This window comes from Perissodus microlepis, chromosome 7 (assembly GCF_051167445.1).
Source record: "Perissodus microlepis isolate ML-2025 ecotype Zambia chromosome 7, ASM5116744v1, whole genome shotgun sequence".
Taxonomy (NCBI): Eukaryota; Metazoa; Chordata; class Actinopteri; order Cichliformes; family Cichlidae; genus Perissodus; species Perissodus microlepis.
Genome location: NC_140467.1, coordinates 37,228,952 through 37,249,972, shown reverse-complemented (window position 1 = coordinate 37,249,972; position 21,021 = coordinate 37,228,952). Strand labels below are relative to the sequence as shown.

General features: G+C 39.9%; 1 protein-coding gene across 1 annotated transcript in view; it reads right to left on the bottom strand.

Moving 5' to 3' along the window:
- Positions 1 to 18,465, bottom strand: part of grin3a (glutamate receptor, ionotropic, N-methyl-D-aspartate 3A) — a 65,489-nt gene extending 47,024 nt beyond the window's left edge. Inside the window, exons 1-2 of the mRNA XM_084934865.1 lie at positions 17,041 to 18,465; positions 8,439 to 9,148 (exon numbers count right to left, since the gene is read on the bottom strand). Of these exons, the coding sequence (XP_084790991.1) occupies positions 8,439 to 9,148; positions 17,041 to 17,796 (1,466 nt within the window). The 5' untranslated portion in view covers positions 17,797 to 18,465. The remainder of the gene's footprint in view (positions 1 to 8,438; positions 9,149 to 17,040) is intronic.
- Between the last annotated feature and the right edge of the window lie 2,556 nt (positions 18,466 to 21,021).

Genomic DNA, 21,021 nt, shown 5'->3' with positions numbered 1-21,021 from the left:
AGCACAAAGAGCTTGTTAATGAGTCCTTTTGTCATTCTGTGTATGCAGATTCATTTTGCTTTGACCACCAATTTATTACCGGAATGACACTCGTTATTTTTATTATTATTGCTTTTTTCTCTCTTTTAAAGTTTGCATCATATATGCTGAACACGTTATTGAAGGTTTACTTGAGCCCATCTGATATTTTCTTACGGTATAAAAAAGAAGCGGCAACTAAGTAAGCTGCAAAGAGCTCAAAAAATACAAGACTCTCTCTGACATCTGCTGAGGTGGCCAGCATATAGCCCAGCCTTAAAGCTTAAAGATGTCCCCTGCACCCTCCTAGCATGATCAGAGGTACAAACACTGCAGAGATCTAAGAGTGCTGGAAAATATGAAGACCACAAGCAGGCTAAGGTAAACTCATAAACTTGTAAAACATGTGATCTGCTCTATTTTGTGTCCATGATCATGTCCTTTTATCTGACATAAACTTTCTGTGCAATTAAAATCTATCTGTTGTAGAGGCTTCTTTACCACTAAGGTAGTGATATGGCCTCTCTATTTCAGTTAAGCTAACATTATATACATGTTCTGCTGTGGTTTTGTTCCGAAAAATGTCAGATACTTCTGTTAAATGTGTCTGAGATTTTCTCTCATTTGCATTTTCTGACTGGCTGCAGGGTCCAGGGAGAGAAGTCTGCCACTGTCTGTATTAACGGCCCCCTTAGAGGTGTGGCTGAGGTCATGCTGAATTGATTTGTAGAATTGTTGTGTATTTTTATGGTTGGACTTAGGGCTGTTCGATATAACGATATATATCGGATGACGATATAAAAACGTCTATCATTTCATTTTACGCTATCGTTTGTTTCGTGGTGTCGCAAAATAAATTTTTTCATCGTTCTGATGGTCACTGTAGTGGCTAAATTAATTTCTTAAAGTTCTCTCTTTTAGTTATTTAATATAACCACACTACGGACGGACAAGCGCCTGTTTTTATGCGTTTTGGTTAGCAACAACGACGGTAACACCATCGCATGTCCGCTTGTTTATGTTCCACATAAATCTTTCACAATAAAGCTCAAGATCCTGTTGAGACTTTTCAAAATAAACTGAATCACGTGAAAGAGCAGATTATTTACGGATGAGAAGTAAAAAAGAGAAGCCAGGTGCTAAAAAAGAAACCTTAGACTCAAACGTTAGAACAGGCTTTTCCCCGCAGCACGCCGTGTAATAAATACTCACAAAGAAAACGGCGGCTGTTACAACTTATGTCTAAAAATGTATCGTTTCATGCATCGGTTAAAACACTCGACTCCAGCTACATGACGCGCAGCTGGAAACACTTCCCGCAAGTCGAGCTGCCCGAGATTCACAGAATTTACAGAAAATGTTACATTTTTGTGATTTATATCGTTATCGGGACAATTGAATTCTTATATCAGGATATTTTGGTCATATCGCACAGCCCTAGTTGGACTTCACTAAATGATCAGTCTAACAACAGGAATGGGCGTCCAGGTACACACCGGCTCACTCCTTGGCGGCTGCTTATCGGGGCCTGGAGCCTGGGGCTCGCTCGGGCCACTTCGGAGGTGGGGTGCCCCCGGCCTCTCGGCCTGGGGCTCGGTCACTCAGGCACAGCTGGCTGCCGGCGGAGCTCACGGGCACGTCACTGCAACCCCCCCTGGCTTCTGCTCCGCGGCTGCTGAGTGACCCCTCATCTGGGACTCTCCTCAGCTCTTTCTGGGACAGTGGCGCGGCTTCCCCTCAGTTAGTCTTCCTTGGGCTCTTGTGTTCTGGGGGCCTCTGGATGTCTGGAGTTTTGATCTCCTCCATACCTGCTTCACGCCCTGGAGGACGGGGCAGTGGCTCCCCACACCCTCTAGCAGATCATTACATGAAGGAACCTTTTAAAAAACAAGCGCGTCCATGCTCACAGGTGTACACACGGGTGATCACACACACAAACTACACCCTTTTTGGCTCCTACCTCAAAGCACACTGTGCGCTGTCGATCTTACGTGGTGCACAAGAATGTTTAATATTTAGTATTTACTGTCATATTCCCATAGATCATTGTGATGTTGTTTATTCTATTACTTTCGTTTTCTTAACTTGTTTACGGTCCAAAACAAGTTAAGCAAATGAATGAATCAAGCGGCGATTTACATTTCTATAGATGTCTTGGGCATTTACCCAATATATTTGTAAATGATGTTCATCGACTTTTCGATATTTTTTCCCCGTGCCTCAGAGCAAAAGAGAAAAGGGATTCAAATGTTATATTTCTCAGCTGTCCCTCGTTTATCGCGGGTGTTATGTTCTAAAAATAACCAGCGATAGGTGAAATCAAGTAGCCAATTTTATTTTTTGACAGTGCAAAACGTTTGGTGGACATCGTGGACATACAGTACTGCACTTCAGAGTCACACTGCTAGCGATCGATGCAGCGATTCTGTACTGTACAGGAGAGACGTCACGGAGGAGATCGTCTGCAGCGATCAGGACGCAGGACACAATGTGACGTAAAAAAAACGTGCAAACTTGCACTAAAAAAATCTGTGAAACAGCGAGGTGAAAGGTGAACCGCGTTATTAGCGAGGGACCACTGTAATTTTGAAGGTAAGTCACAACATACCCTTCGTAAATACTAATGTATAGAAACCCTTACCAGCAATCATTCATTTTTTGTGTGGCTTTTTTCACGGTTTGTTAACATGCTGTGTAGGTGTGTACTTGACTAGCTGATATCGACATAACGGGGACACATCTGGTTTGACTATTCTTCACCTGTAGTTTGAATGCTGAACATTTGCCTGTTTAAATCATAAGACCAGTCACTATACAGAGATGTGCTTCTGAATGTGGACGATGTGTCTTCTGCTGCAGTAATGCAGTTCTGCTTGTGTTGAGTGATGTAAACAACTGATGATCTAAACTCTTTAAACGTCAAAATTGATCATTAGATTTTTTATGACACAACAGTGGTGAGTGTTCCCACCTTCTGCTCTTTGTAACTTAACGCGATCTTTCCGTTTTCGAGTTTTGGACATGATTTTGGAGTATATCTAAGCAGTAGCGATTGACCGCAAAGTAAAGCTACCGGAAATGTACAACCCCACATCCGGTCTCAAACCAGGAAGTTAGCATTTTCTCGTGCACAGGGTCAATTCAGCAAGTGAAAATAAAATAAACAATAAAAGGTGAATCAAATGGACCATTACGGCAAGGCTGGGATGGTCAATTTGGTAAAGTAAATCCGTTGGGCATCTTTCTTCGCCTTTAGACAATAATTCTGATGGCAAAAGAGCCAAACGGGACAGGCAGAAAAAAAAAAAAAAAAAAGTCTAACAACAGGAAACCAAGCCCCTTATCTAAAGAGAACATTTGCTTTTCCTCTGGTGAGAGGAAGCTAGAGCATGAGACATTTGGTGAAGACATTACATTCATGCTTTACCTACTAACTATTCTCATCTTGTTTTAGTACTGTAAGAGCACTGATGCTATTCATGTTTATTTATAGTTTGTTTTGAGCATGGCTTTGCTATATGTATTTTGATAGACACACACACAAAAAAAACCCAAAACTGGACAGGTTTTGTTTTTAAGGTTTGGAGTGAGTTTGCCTCTGTGTGTATATAAATTCTGCCCTAAAAACTCTTATCGAAAATAAATATATTTCGATTAGTTCAGTACCTGATGTTCTTCAGCTTGTGAAAATACAGCTCCTACATATAGTCTAATATAGATATGTGTTCTCAATACTAGTTTAGTATGTTTTTTTCATATGCAGATTTCTGTAAGTGGTCATACAAGGGGCAGTAGGAAGAGTGGGTCATCTACTAACAGGAAGGTCAATGGTTCAAGCCTCAGCATCCCCCTAGCAGGCACTACCTTGGGTTAGCCTCTGTTGTTTAAATGTGCTATAGGCGAGAAAAAAAAACATAACAAAAATGTACATAATTTAACAAAGTGCATGTTTCAGATATATTCTTTTAACTTTCAAGAAAAAATTATGTTTAACTCAATTCAGTGGGCTGCATACAGAGTTAACTCTGATTGGTCAATTAGATTATAAAATGGTATGCAAGTACTAGTCTGTTTACCATATACAAAGATGTAATGACATTTACACACATCTGCACAGGGACTCAGGGGACCAACACCCTTAAGATTGCTGATTGGCTGCTCTAACCTCTTTGTGCCTTCTAGGTTTCTCATCTATTATTTCCAGCTACCACAGCCAGTGTTGTTTTTAAAAAAAGAAAAAAAAAAGATTAGATGGGTCAGTTTATCTGACCACTAAAGCACTCTGCCTCCACAATAAGATTACAAATGATTTCAAAAAGAAAAGAAAAGCTAATGTAATTGTTAGACTCCACACAGTAATATGTTTCATAGTGTGGAAAAAAAATGTAATGGTAACAGATGATGATGACCCTGACTCAATATAAGTCTACTCTCCGTATCTTTTAATCCCTTTAGCATGAATGTGATCAGACAGCCCAAACAGTCTCAGAGCTTTAGAAATACTGAAACGAACGATTTGGGGAGAAAAACTTTTTTTTTTTCATCTTTGCAGGTTGCTTACAAACATTCATCTTTGCTTTTTTTTCTTTTTTCTCTAGCCTCTCCATATAAGTCTTTCCAATACTTTCAGATTTTCCCGAGGCAGGTGTGCGACTGACTTTTCCAAATCACTCATGTGTGAAACAGCTTGAATTAGAACCACTATCACATACAAAGGAAACTAAACCTCATCAAGTAGTTTCTCCCTGTTTTCATGGGGTCAAAGACTGCACGAGGACTCTCACTGGACAAAAGGTCCTGTTTGGCAAGTGTTTCTGCAATATGTAAAACACTGACAAATGAATCAACACCCTTTTTTAAATAAAGTAAAGCAATGGAAGGACCTTCAGGACCTCTGAGCTCATCATGTTTAATAATTACCTTCACTGGATATTCATTCTGCTGATTCGAGTGTTTTGAGGAGAATCTTAGCAGGAAAGGTCAAACACATCCACTGTCACTTACATCTCTAGAGTGGAGCAGCTGCAGATTACAGTGCTGTTAAATGCAATTCATTACACATTAGCATTTTACCACAGTGCTGCAGTTATTGACTGTACTACAGTGTGCATCCCCATAAACTACATGCTGTGCAAATGCAAGACGGTGTAGGTGTGTATGAATTATTTGTTACTGCTCGAGTAAACATTTGAAAGATATGAAAGAAGTAGAGTAATGTATACACTGTACATTTGGATATTATTGATTAATTGTTGGGTGGCGAGAACCCAGATTTGGTACTGTGTAAGTCTTACTGTTTAAAATGTATATTTAATTTAATGAAGCCTAAGCTCCACTAAATTGGTGCATTAATTAATAACAGAAAGAAGAGCCCTGAAACACTAACAGATATTTACTGTAATACAAAGAATGCAAAATATTCTGCTGAATATATAATATAACCTATTTTGCACAATATGGTCTAAAATATGTATAACCACTCCTTTATACGTAACTCTATTGCTATGTAGTAAGAGGAAGGACACATTGTTTACATATTTGAAAAAAGTGCAAATAGTACTACTTTTATTTACTAGTACCATACCTACCATACCTATTTAACAGAATAAGTGAGTCAGCAGAGTTGTACCTGCATGATTAAGATTTAAGGCATGTAAACTGTATCTTGTAGTTTAATCCATTGAAGACTGCTGTTAATATATGAGACAAAGATAAGAAAAACACACCCCTACCTTGCAACAGATGAGCAAAATAGCATCAGATTTTATTGATGCGACTTCAGTGGACTTTCATTTGTCCGTCCTAGAATAGATGCTAGGATGATGGGAAAGCTAGCTGGAGGAGGGGATGTGAGTGTTGAAAGTGTTGAACAAAGACTAGACTAGGACTAGTAGGACTAGTAATTACACTGTGAAAAGGAAACAAAACTAACTAAAAATGTCTGGGAGTATGGGCCATATGGATAGATGATCATCTTTTGTTTAAAAAGTTGGGCACTAAAACTTCCAACTTGCCCTGCTAGCAAACTGGCTTACAAAACTTTTGATGAGATCTCAGACGTACTAAAGAGGCTTTTAAATCTAACACCTCTGGCGATAGCTGAATGGTTCAGGTTTTACAAAAGGAATGAGTCAAATATTGAATTCATATTGGAGTATATGGCAGAGCTTCATAGATTAGGAGAGCATTGCCATGTCGGGGAGTACGCACTAAGGAACAGGCTTGTGTGTGGACTGAGCAATGAGGCCAATCTGAAATGGCTTTTGACAGAATATAGACTAACATTGACTTGCAATTTGGAAATTTCCATATTTATGGAAAACACAGCACACATAAAGTAGTACACAAAACTCAGACTTGATTAAGAAGTGTTAAAATGTTGCACCATCCTGCAGATTTCTGGTTTAAGGATAAAAGTTGCAGGATGGGCAATAAAATAGGGTACATAGAGAAAATATGTAAATTAAAGACAGACAAAGAAAACAAGAACCAAGGACAAGAAGGTACAGAGGTAACATGAGAGACTCAAATGAGGATGATTTGTCAGTGACAGAAGTTATATGGCTGACACCTAATGTTTACAGAGTGCCATGAAAGATGAAACTAGGCAGTGGGTCAGTGCTCACATCCAGGAAAATGTTCCTAAACTCAACCTGAAATATACAAATGTGGGATTGATAACTTACACAGGAGCGACAATCACAGTACTGCAAAAGCTGAAGTTAAAGGTGAAATATGGGCACATATATGTCTCTTTGGCATGAGATAAAGGCCATGCGCCAAACAGAATTGAAGTTGTGTCAGAAATACTGTATAGAGATTCAGTGTTGTGGGAGGGGATTGACTGAGCTTGAAGAGAGCGCAAGACCAAGGTTTCACAGGCAAGTCATGTTGTATACGGCTTAAAATCTAAGCAGTGTTTCAGTATTCGGTACACCAAGGAATATTAGCTGTAAAGAACTGATGTGAGTGGGCAATGCTAACAGTATCTTTTGGAAAAAAAGACAACAGGCAAAGAACTTATTTGTCACTGAATCCCATAATACGTATAGACCAATATCCAATCCCACGCAAAGATGACACTTGTGATTCTTTAGCACAGTGAGAGTTTTTAAGAGATTACCTTGCTTGGGCCCTATCTATATCTATAAAGGAAAATATAACAACCATCATACTCACAAGAGTCTATATGAATACAGTAAGTTGATCTTTGGCATCGCCACTGCTCCAGTAATTTGGCAAACTGCCCTGGGCCAGCGGCTGCAAGCTATATCAGTCACTCAGTCATACTGAGAGAGCATAATCATGCCTGTTCCAGATGATACCATGCATTTTGCAAGCATAGTTGCTGTTCTGACAAATTAGTGGAGCACTAGCTGTCAATCATGGACTCCATAAGAACTCAGCAATCCTGAATGACTAAGTTTAGTTAACTGGATTATCACAAACGTTCCATCAACCTCTCAAGCGTGTTATATTCACTGAATGTGGTGCTGCAGTGGTAACCCAAACGGAAGCAGATCAGTGTATGTGCATATTTTGTCTTCTGTGTCACATTTAATATGTTTGGCTGGTACTGGGTAACTTTTAATTTTTGCCAATGAATTCATTTTTTGCATGTTTGAAAAAGGCAAGAGACAATGTTTTTGGTTTACTAGTACTATGGGCAGAATACCTTTGTATGTTGGTAAGATAGTAAAGTGGTACCTGGGTGATTTTACATGAACATTGAACTGACACACATCATTTTTTTCTGTTATTGTACGGGAAGAAATATAGAAAAGACATCTATACCAAAATCCATCAAGTTAAGCTGCTGAAATAATCATTTTGTGGGGCATAATTATCACAACATTTTTTAGGTTTGTCTGGTTTGCAAACTGCATGTATATAGTAAGCCTTACACTGATCCACTATGCTGGTGGCAATCTGTTTCCCACTATCCTCTAACCATTTTCAAAATTTCCTTTATTACAGAACACAACATGTGTCCTCACAGCCTACACACTGAAAGTGGCAAGTTCTGATCCAGATTTGGATGCAGTACGGCTGGCCTGCTAGGTTCTTTCAAATGGCTATAAGACCTACAAAGACCTGATCTTACACAGCCAGACATTTCTCCACAGAGCTGTGTCATCATGATGAATGCTTGCTTCCCCATGTGCAAATGTTCCAACAAAACGTGCTCTCACCCACTTTTTAGAAGACTCACCCCCACCATCATTTTATAAATGTTGCACAACCAAAAATGTTTGTGATTGGCCTAAGCAAATATAAAAAACAAAACAAAACTGACTGTTCTTCCCCCCGATACAGTAGCAGAATAATAACTGCACCCTATGGAAGTGAGTCGTGCTTATAGAATGCCTTATTAGAGTTTGAGGACATTGCATGAAACTTTGTATCTGTATATTCCCTACCTTGCCAAGTATTCCCCCGAGCTCCCATTGCTCTGTTGTTTATCCATACAATTGGTAGTCCCTGGTATGAGTGCCAAGGCAGGATTATCCTGGGCAGCACTGCCCACGGCACGCGCCCCGAGTTCTAATGAGTCATGGACGTAGTGATCCAGAGAAGGGGATCCCATGACCCCATGGGCCAGTAACCCCAGGGGTAACCCTTCTGTTCTCAGCTCAGCCACATTCTGGCTGTCCCCCAAGACCCAGTGAAACTCTGGAAGCGTCATCCGCGTGACCAGCGTCCACAAACGTCGCACCTCGCGAATGTCGCACCCAAATGTCACCAATCCTGTTGTAGATGAGTGTTCTCTAAGGGCCTCCAGCTGTCGCAGGAGAGTTTGCTGCTGGTCTGATTTAGAAGAAGTGGATGATGAAGAAGAAGAGGCAGCAGAGGAAAAATAGGGTAAGGTTGCAATACCTGATGCCACCGCTGAGGTTGATAGTGCAGATGAAGATACTGAAGAGGTTAAGGCAATAGTTGTCAGGTTGACAAGAGTGCCCAGGTGAAAGCGGGTGTTGTTCTTGATGAGGAAAAGGAAGTCACTAATATTCCATTCCTGGCAGAGCAGAATGCTGATGTCCCACCAGCCATTCATCATCAGCAGGGTGTAGAGCAGCTGGGATTGTGGAGCCTCCACAGTTCGCATCGCCATTTGGAAATGTAGAGGATTCTGTGAAAAGTTGGTAAAAGGAGGACAGGTGTAATGGGAGTTGAATTGGCAAATGGAGTGGAAGGTAAAAAAAAAGTTGTATTTTGAAAAGTGGAGGAGTGCATTTAAAAAGGAACGAGGTGAATAGGTGTGACAGGAGGAGAAGATTTAAGGATTTAAAATAAATGGATGAGAAAATGGCAAAGGCAATGGAATTAAATAATATGAGATAGAGAGGAGGGACAGTTAAACATAAACAGAAGGAAATAAAGGAGGGAATAAAAATGTTGTGATCGGAGGACAAAGTGTCGATGGGAATCAGTTGGATTTTGTATATGGGAGACAGATAGCAAGAGAGACACAGCATCAGATGATTGGTTTTGGAATTTATGATATTGTGAGAAAAAGCAACATGAGGATAGTGGAGAAATGATGTTGGTGAAAAAGGAAGTGAAATAAAACAGAAGAGCAGAAGAAGAAACAGGAGAAAGAGAAGGGTTCATAAATCCAAATGTAGTTACTTTTTGTCTTCAGTTAACATAGTTTGCTGTGTATAATGGATAACCTCCACTTACCTGTTTCTATAAATAATCACATTTTTTAATTGTGTAGTCACTTTAAGAATTGCAGTTCGTTTCAAAAGAGCCTTTCACCTACTCAGCACCACAACATTTAATTTAGTTTACACCTTTGTTGAATTTATGTGATTCATAATTTCAGCAGTTGATTAATGACCTAGACAGATCAATGAGTACATGGTGGCTGATTACCACTAGGACCTCATCTGATACAATAAAATTGTGCAGTCTCATAGTGTTGTTGCTGTGAGGAAAACCTTTCACCAATTTTAGCATCTTTCTAGAAAGAAAGTAAAATGAGAAGCATGAAATAGATTTATTCCAAAATGTACGGCCTAACTGGCTTTAAGTTTTAAATCTGCTGTACCACCTGCAGAGGTAAAAATTTTGCGCTTTATTTAGCGCTTTATGCAAGTAATGCAGCATTGCATGTATTACACCATTGGTGACACATTTCGTATTACTCTTCTTCTAATAGACATTTTTCATTCTAAATAGGTCAGAGCTGGTTTAACTGTTTTCATACACTTGACATGTTTGAATTTGGTTCCTTTGTTCTGTTATTCTGTAATCCGCTAACAAATCCTTGCCAGTGTCGAAAACTTATTTCCAACCGTAGCAGTGCAACAAACAAAACTGCTGATTTTTTGGAACTTTGCCCCTAACATTAAATTAAGTAACAAACACTGGCTGATAAACAGTCCCCAGCCCCCTGTTATTTACATTGACTTGCCACTTTATTATGTACCCCTGTTCAACTGCTCATTAAACACAGATATCTAATCAGCCAGTCATGTGGCAGCAACTCAATGCATTTAGGCCTGTAGACATGGTCAAGTCAACCTGCTAAAGTTCAAAACAAGCATCAGAATAAGGAAAAATGTGATTTAAGTGACTTTGACTGTGGGATAGTTTTTGGTGCCAGACAGCCTGGTCTGAGTGTCTCAGAAACTGCTAATCTACTGAAATTTCCCCTCTCAATCATCACTAGGGTTTACAGAGAATGACCCAAAAAAGAGAAACTATTCAATTCAATAAGTGGAAGTTCTTAAAATAAAAATGCCATATGTCTGATGAGAATGGCCATGCTCCTTAGAGCCGCAAAAGGAAAGAAACTGTAACTCCAATAACTATGCATTACAACCATGGTATGCTGAATATCATCTCTTGATGCAAACATGTTGCACCTTGAAGATGACAGGCTATATCAGCAGACAACCACACCTGGTACACCTGCTGTCAGCTAAGAACAGGAAACTGAGGCTAAGATTAACACAGGCTCGCTGGTCTGATGAGTTTCAAAATCTGGTGTAAACAACAAGAAAAACACTTCACTGCCTTCTACCAACACTTAGTGGTAGTTATGGTTTAATGGAGTGGAGAATATTTTCTTGGCACAAAAATGATCCAGTTTGAGCAGAGCTCCTTTGGGATGTGGTGGAACAGGAGATTCACATCATAGATTTGATGCCCACAAATTTGCAGCACCTGTGTGATACCATCATACCAATTTAGACCAAAACCTGAGAGGAATTTTTCAGATATGAAAAATTAAGGTACTTCCAAAGAGAGAAAGGCTCGAACTTAGCACTAGCAAGGTGTATCCAATGAAGTGTCCAGTGAGTTTCAGTTGCCACTATTCCAGCACGCTAAAACCATGATTGCTCAAAATGTCAAACTTTATGAGCTCACGTTAGTTTGTAACCAACTATGAAACAGCAGTGCCGGTCTTTATATTGAATCCAGTCTTCTCTGCACATCTGTTTGATTTGAGATATCATGCCAAATCAAGTGAAATGCCTATAACTCTTGAACTTAAAGTTTTATCAGTAGTCTGGCTAGTCTTTACACCCGTGCCACATTTAAGGTTTGCCAAAGTACAATAACAAATATTGCTTGATGCAAATTTCTGCTACTCGAATTCACTAAAGGCTAAAGAACACAGTCCCATTCTTAACAGTTAACTCTTTAATGCAATCCAATCCAACCCACTTTCATCGCAGCACCACCATCAGGTCGCTTACAGGACTATTATTATGTAAAACTGAAAGCAAGTCGCAGCTTACGGCAGTAACACGGCAATTTCACCAGAATCTGCAAATTTCCAGTTTATGTTTCTAATTCTAGTTTCAGTTTTATTTAATTTTATGTTCATGAAAGGTTATAAAAGTCTTTTTTATTCGTACGTTGATGTATTCAAATTATGAATGAAAGACCATGTTGGTTTTAATAGCAGTTGAAATATTTTCTTCAAGAGTCTCAGAATAGAAACACGATAAAAGAAGAGTCAATATTGAACTCAGCAGGTGTCTGAAGACATTACTGTCAGAGAATAAATAATCAAATTCACTATTAAGGTGAATAATTGATGTTGGGTTTCAAGTTGTTCTACACTGGTTGGTTCCAAAAGACATACCTTGTTAACAAAACACTCAGTTCCATAGTGTTGAGCTATAGTCTGAAGCTCTTTCATTGGCATAGTTATTTCCTGTTTGGTGGTAATGAATTTGCTAATTTGTTTACAATAATCAGTTAAATGCAGACTACACACATAGATCAGAGCAGATACATTTGAAAGGTGACACTCTCATCCCTGTAATACTTGAAATAACATTAAATAGGTCAGAGGGCTGCATGAGCTGCATGAGCTGCCAGATCTGCGTCAGTATACCTCAGCATACTGTACCCAGTATACAATATGCCACTTAATCAGTCGCACACTTGTTTGCTTGCCTGAACCCACAACACCAAACACAGAATTAAAGTTGTTTAAGGGGCCTGAGTGACTCACTTTAATTGCTTTACAACTTTTACACAAGCTTTGCACAAAAAAGTTCATTAGATTAATCTGTTGTTTAATTTGATTTATCCCGTTAATCACTCTGTCTAATAGACATGCAAATAGGATATTTATTAATCAGCTTATTGCATATACATGGATAGATTGTTGCTGGAACAAAAGCACCTACAAAAGCAATTGCAAATGTTTTATTTCAGATTTAAAAGTCCTCTATCAGGGAGGAAAATGGTAATGCAGTCCACAGGGCATCAGAGTCTCACCTGCTCTCATTCTCCAGGAGGATTGGATGGATTATTTTCAACTGCGGCACTTCTGCACTGTGATCTCCATAAATCTGTAACCCTCTCTTTGTTCTTCATGTAAATAAACAGGAAAAAAAATTGTACCGAGTGTGGCTCCTTGCTCCCCTACATAAATACAGAGATCTGCTGCTTTCAGTGTGCTGTGAAATCCCGGCTCTGTTGTCACTGTGCTCTCTTTTTTTAATCCCTCCTTGCTTCAAAAAATGATTTTCCCCTGTGATTTCCACATCTAAAACACATTAGCTGCAACTTGTTGTGCTAAGAAACTTGCAGAGGTTGCTGTATGGTAAAAGAATGCATGGACTGACAGACTCATGAGCCAGTGGACAAATCCAGTAATGACTTAGTTATTGTTCTTAATACAATTAATCATCTAATCAAAGAAAAATCAATAACCATCTACCATTTGTTATTGTAATACAGTCGTTAGTTAACCAATTTAGTTAAATGAATGCATTGCAGAACAACTGAATTGTTATGGAAGACCTATTACGCTCAGTACCAGTTTCATGTTTTTTATTTTTGTATTCCACTAGAAAAGCTGTGGAGGATCCACAGTTCAAAATAATCCTTATCTATCTGCACCCTCAGTTCATCCTCTGTCTCCCTTCAAGGCCAGCCTTGCCTTGAAGCCAAGTCTCTTCTGATTGGATGGCCCTCGCAAACAGGTTTGAACACTGCGTGGGAGATACTGCACTGATCACAGCTAGAGCTGTGTGGCTGAGATGATCGCGTTAATGATATCCACTCTCTTGACATCATGATGGAAACTAAGGATTAAGAGCAGTCTAAAGCTCAAACCTTTGGCTACATAGGCATTCTTGCACATATATTAAACTTAGCACTTAACATGGGCCTATTATACTTTTTTATACCACATATACTGTTAGATTGCTGGATGTTTTAAAGATTGCAAGTCGACTGCTCAAACTGAATGACCATTTGCATGACACTATGTGGAAAGGCTGCTCAGTATAGACAGAATTTATTGCATGTTTTCTGTAGGTCTGATTACATTGGAGCAGTATACCTAATAAAGTGTTTATATGGTATATATTGCACATACATCATGATATTGGCGCATACCCTATGGTAGCAATGTTGATTTTTCGCATACAGTTAGTGCTGACACATAACTGGAATAAGTAGCAATGGATATTTGCATATATCCTTTAAGTTGTCAGTGAAGATGCTCTGTCTTTCTGTATATATGCGTGTATGTAGCTATCTTTCCACAGTCTCTGGGTCAGCATGGGATATATTTCCACTTTAAAACTAAGTCCCCCTATCTGAGATGACTGGTATTTCCCAGAAAGCTTCCTTTTGCCAAGAGTTCCTCAGTTCTTTGGCTTTTATATGCTAAATTCTCATCCCTTTCCTGCTATCAAAACCACTCACCACAACTCCCAGCCCAGTTCCTTTACTCTGAGGTCACTTTATCCTTTGCTCCATAATCTCCATATTCTCATGCAGCTTCATCATTCTGACACTTACATAACATACTGTGGGCAGATCACGTTATCAAAAGGTTTTTTTTTGATGATTCATTGTATTACACAAATGTTCAGCTGTGAACCTTGTCTTTAAACTTTGACTTTAAACTTTTCCAGGATAAAATAAAAACTCAAGGTCAAACAAAGTGAGGAAATAAACACTAATGAGATCATCTCAAGACATCCAAAAAGTTTTCGCACTTTTCACACACAAAAAATGTTTTAGAGAAATTGCTGTCAGCCTGCAGTTGGGATTTGCCAGTGAAACTAGATTGAGTCAGAAGGGAGTTAAGCCATTTCTCTAAAAGTCTCACACAAGCACTGCACACACTATTTCCTAGTCAGTTTTTTGCACATGTTCATCCTTCCATTCAACAGTCTTCCCATCTACTCCTCTATCAATCAATCATCCTTAACTTTTGGTTTGTCAGCTGTATCCATTACTGTTATTTCACTTCTAGGAATCAGTTTTGACTTTAAACACCTGCTGACTCCTTACAGAGAAACCGTTCCTTGTGCACAGAGCAGGAAATTAGATATTATCCTAGAAACACACACACATTCTTACGCACACACATACACCAACACATAAACAGACACAAACTGTCTGACAAAGCCACACACACACACGTTACTATACCCTAGTAGGTGGCAAGTATCCCAGAACCCTTCAGTCCAGCTAATGGGTTTGGATGTGTGCATGAAAAAAACACATTCTTTGTCCCTCCTTTGGATGTTTGTGTGTAGAATATTACAAATACAGAAACACATGCAGATTGTTGGCTTTCTCTCACTGATGTGCAATATCTCTTCTTTGTAGCATCACCCAATTAAAGAGGTTTACAGTGTATTACACCAAATCATTTTTGGGAATGTGCGTGTGCCTATTCCTTCTTGTGCTCGATAGCACAAACAAATAAGGGGGCAAACTCACAGCAGGTGTTTTTTCCACAGAATTATTACTGATGCCCCTCCACGCTAATGAATATAGTATTTACATTACTAACTAGTTTCCCCTTTGCTCTCATTTTAGCTGCAAACTCCACCAGCAAGCTTCGCACTGGTGTGTTGTGCAAGAGTTTATTTTTCAACCATCTCCAACTTAAGAACTGCTGCTTCTTTTGCCTTAACTGTTAAAAATTGACATAAATCAGAATAAAAATCCATATCATTTTATACTGGTTTCAGGGTATTGTTTTATTTTCCAAAAGCCCTGACAAGAATCTATATTGTGTTTGTGTATATATAGATATATATAGATATATATGATGTCTGTAAACAACAAGTATTCAGATTTTTCACAACTTGTCTAGCTATTAAAATTTTTTGAGCACTTTTGACTCATATATGTAAGTCTGAGTAAATAAAGAGTTACAATTACAAAAGAATATATGTTTGTGCCAAAAGAAATGTTTACTGAAGTATTAAAGTACCTCATTATTTATAATAATAATAAGGGGTGTATATTGGTATATGGAAAAAAAATCAGAACACCACTGCAAACTTTAGTATATATAGTGATGTAATGGTTTCCTGCCAAGTCTGGACTCCATATGGTATACACAAGGAACTGTACTCAAGGTATTTCCAGTGGTATAATGTAAAAAAAAAAATGAAGCAAAGTTTTAGCCTCACTGTAAAACCACCGAAATACACTCAAAACCTCCTCCATGGTTTATTATGTGGATTCACCGCTTGAACTGGTCCAATGAGAGGAGTGTTATGCAGCTTAAAACGGTTCTGCATGAATGAGTTTTTCTTGTATGCTACAGTTTTCTGACACTAATCTCATTATTAGATATGGGCCTGCTAAATATTTGTAGCTGGGTGGCTAAAGGAGCAACATTTTACTTCTTTGTTAAAAGGAAAGGTGTTAGGTCATAAATGTACATTCAAACACAGTGATTTAACTAAAGAGTGTTGTCTGCCTTTACCTCCGTTGTCCAGCAAATGAGATGTCAAAATATAGCATCACACTGACTTATGACTAAGAGTTTTGACTGCACTATACTGCCGTAACCTCCTTCACCACAGTGCTGAACGTCTACTTATGCAGACATAGTGGGATTCTGAATATCAACAAAGTATTTGTTTATGTATCTATACCGCGGGGCATGTGCTGCTAGGTGCACACTGTTGTTGACTACACACTGTCAATCAAAACATTTTTAAACATTTTATTCTGCAGAAGAGAAGCACTGCTCTTTTTTCTGCTGAAACACCCTTTAAATTCAGCAGATTTCAGCACCATGGACAGAGCGGCTTTTCCCCATGCTCCTTTTGTCTTTGACTGTTTAATGAAACTTTTTTTTCAGAGTTTCAGAGTTATGAAAGCCAGCTTGTGCCATTTCACCTTAAATTGTGCCATTTAAGTTTGATTGACTGGGTAAACGCTGAACAAGAACGGGAAGATCTGTGCTCTTGTTGAAAGGACATCAACAATCAGCCACTGAAGGAGGCGTTTCTAGCTCCAGTCCCAGGCTTAAATGATGGCCACTCATGGCTCGCGGTGCACTGTAGTCTGTATCCACACGTATTTAAATTAGTTAAATAAATTACATGCATTCGGTGCATGGTGTACACGCACTTTAAAGAGGTTGTCAGACTGCGATGTAAAGTTTCTTGCGTTATATTACTATAACACGTCACACCAATGCAGACACAGCACATTGCAGTTGTATGCCGAAGTGAAGCAATCAACAGTTAACAGTTCAAATTTAGCTAGGAAATAACTTTTTACCTTACTGTGGCGCGAGAACTCCTTCTGCACAACGCTGACTACAGGTACCTGAAGCGCGAGTGAGACGAATTCCAACTTGACGAACTCGTCCCTGTTCCGTGGAAAGGCGATCATGGCAGAAACCCCCTGCACAACCACAGTGTGACATACACTCTCCACGAAGGACAGCGGGTCCTCGTTTTCGGGGTTGCCCGTAGAGGAAAAGGAGAACGCGGGCAGTTCTCCGAGTGTGGATCCAACAGCCATGACAATCTCCAAGGATAAATTGTAGGGTAGCAACCCAGCCCGGTTCAGAGCCTCGACGGCGAGCAAAACCGAGTCTCGGGGTGCGAACACGCGATTTTCCGCCGAGGTGTTCTCCTCCCGTTGGCGTGCCTGGCTTTTATTCCTGTTTGCGCCCCGCTGACTGTTAACGGACGCTCTAGTCCTAAGGCTTCCATACCCAGGCGCACTGGCACTTGTTTTAAACGGTCTTTCCAACTCCAACTGCTGCTCTTCTGTCAACTCTCTTTCGTTTCCCCAGTCCTCAGAGCCGCTGACAGCCCTAGCAGAGAGCAAGCGAGGCTGAACGTGCAGAGCTCCTATCCGAACCGTGTGGCCGATTCGTTTGAGCACTTGGCACGGTTGCGGGTGCGAGTGAGCGCAAATCGGGAGAAAGATGAGAGCGCACAACACTAAACATATTAGTGGCAAGACCCTGGTGCCTGGTCGCGCTGCCGGGCCACTCATCATCACCATCCCCACCGACTTCATCATCCCCGCTCCACAGCTCCTCCGGATGCCCGGTCCAACCACACAGCGGCTGAACACCGGGACCGCTCCGTTGGTCTGCGTCTTGGCCCCCTGCCTGTGGCCCTGGTGTGCCGCACAGACCAGCGGTAGCCCCCGCAACAGGACCGGTTCCAGCTCGTGGTAAAGTTGTGCGTTTTCCCTCGGACACAGACAACAGGCTGCTGAGGCGCGAGATTAGGCACGAGCCGCGCACAAGCAAAAAATGATCTCCAAAAGTGCTGTTTTTCATCTCAAAAGATTTTCATCATTCAAGCCTCGGATTACTAAACATGTCGTGGAAACAAACGGAAACATTTCCACATATTCCACAGGCAGAAAAGAAAATGCAGCAGAGTGTGTAGGCAAGCCCTGCCTAGGTCGAAAAAGGTTAATGTGCATCAAACACATTCCAAAGCAGTGAAATCCACCTCTGGAAAAGTCTGATAGCTTAATGGAGTCAAAGGAAAATCATCCCATTATCATCCACAAGGCAGGGGCAAAGGCAGCTGTTTTTTTTTTTAAAACGTTTCCCCCTTCTTAAAAAAACACCCAGAAAAACAAAAGACACCCAAGTAGAAGCTTTCCAGAGCGCACGCGCTGCTTGGCTCGAGTCAGCCTCTGTGCTGGTGAGACCACTGGCACCAGAGCGTGGTCTTTCTGCGCACATTCCAAGGAGATTTAACCCCATGTTTACTTTACAACCCAGCCACCCCTCACTTTTCACAGTGTCAGTGCGAAAGAAATGCGGACATGGTCATGGGCATGGTACTGGTGTCATTTATTCATAATCCCGACATGTCAAAAAAAAAAAAAATACAGCACATTGATTATGTGTCACGTGGGAAGATTTGTGAGATTTTACTGGAGACGAAACCAGACAGCTACCTGTTTTATGTATGAGGACACCCAATCATACATTGTTTAACGGATGTGTTTCTTTGGTAACTCACATGTCAGAGGTCACCCGGGACCCAATCAGCAGGCCGAGTTTAAACAGGATCCAGATTAAAGATTGGTTAATGGTCTGATGGTCTGATCTAGATTAATGATTGGCTAATGATCACTTTTGAAATAGGAGGCACGCCCACTGAGATAGTGGAAGATAGATGACCCTGATCGATCCAATATGGGCTGACCTTACAGGAAAGGACTGAAACAGGGAGCGAGTCGGGGAAGAGAAATTTTGACAGGAGAGGAGCGGGAGGTGGTGACTAATGGTAGGTAGGAGGGGAGAGAAGCAGAGGTTATGGTGAGGGGGGGGAAAGCTTAGGAGGGAACCGTGGATAAGAGATGAAAAGTGAGGAGAGGAGAATGGTAAGTGGGGAAGAAGAGCAGAGGAGTGAGAGAGGAGAAGAACAGGTAAATGAAAATAGAATGTGAGGTGATATAAGATGGTGCTTCAGTTGCTGCGTCTTTAAAGAATCAAGGCTATTGAAGAAAATGAAAAAACAGATGGAGGGAAAACAGAAAGAAAATTACATCAAGAGACATATTCAAGGTGAGAATTAAGCCTGTCTTACACTGTGTGTTGAAGTGGGATACCAGGCCACCATATGCTGCATAGCTCTTTTCAAAAGGGCTTCACAGTGTTCATTCTTATTCCAGGTCTTGATGAAAAAATAGGTCAATCACATAAATATTGAAGATTACCTCCACATGCCATTTAAATTTGGCTTAGTGGTGGAAATTCCCACTTGTATATAAATACTGAAAATATGTTTTCAGCACTTTCGTATTGTAGCCTGGTATCCTCACCTGACTCGAGGAAATTCCTCATTTTTTGAGACAGTATGATCATTCTGTTTGGAAGGAATATTTCCAAAGTATTAAACAACCGCCACACATCAAAAGACTATTGTGTGGTCCACTAGTGATCAGGGTTGGCTTGGTCATATGCAAACAACAACACACTTTTCTTAGTCTCCAGAGGCCCACACTTTCACAGTGCCCTATTACTTTTAATTTTATTTTTTAAAATCTCATACTTTTAGTAATCCAATCTGAGAGATAATAGGAAATGTGGTCAAGTCACAGACAGGATAGAAACGACAACTTTTATTTAAAATAACCATTTTGTAACCCAAACTGCTTTCATCCAAGAATGGTCCATTTGCAGTATCCACTGCCTTTTATACATTTACACTATAGCTGTCAGTTTGATGAGATAATGTGGCGACATGCTTCCTGAAGATCCTCCCACAGTGTTAATTGTTTTAATGGGCACTTATATACCCTTTAATCAAACTGTTCTCACAACAACTTAAATACCCCGAGGTCTGATTTCTGTGCCACTATACACAGAAAACCAGATGACAAATTCTTTGCTAAATAAGTCTTGCATAGTTTCGAGCTGTACTTTAGATCATTGTTATAGGAGTAAATTTGCTTCAGTAATGCAACAGCCACAGGGTGTGGATTGGCATTTTGAAATGGAATAGTAGCTTTCCTCAAGATCATGCTTTATTATAATGCTTTTGTGTATTATGCTGTTTTTGTGTGATTAAGATATTTTCATTCAATTGTATTTTTAACATGTTTGTAAAGCACTTTGTAATAGATCACTGTTTTGAAAAGCGCTATATAAAATTTTTTTTCTTACTTTACTACTGCCTACTGAAGATCAAAAATGAAAGTGTTACATTACAATAAATGTTGCACTCAATTAGTCATATTGATAATGACTTTTATTATTATACTATCATTTATATTAAAGTTACCAGACACCAGACCAAAACGTAACCTAAAACATGTGAAAAGGTAAAATTGCTTCCAGTACACTCTTTTGACTTTGCTCTTTTGTTCCACTTTGGCTTTCTTTATCTAACATCCCATTTCTGTCTTTTTATTGTCAAATGATCTTCTTATGGCCTCTGACAGTGGACTCATCTCTGTGTTTGTCCTGCTAGACCTCAGTGCAGCGTTCGATACTGTTGACCATAATATCCTATTAGAGCGATTAGAACATGCTGTAGGTATTACAGGTACTGCACTGCAGTGGTTTGTATCATATCTATCTAATAGACTCCAATTTGTGCATGTAAATGGAGAGTCCTCTTCACACACTGAGGTTAATTATGGAGTTCCACAGGGTTCAGTGCTAGGACCAATTCTGTTTACATTATACATACTTCCCTTAGGCAGCATCATTAGAAGACATAGCATACATTTTCACTGCTATGCAGATGACACCCAGCTCTATCTGTCCATGAA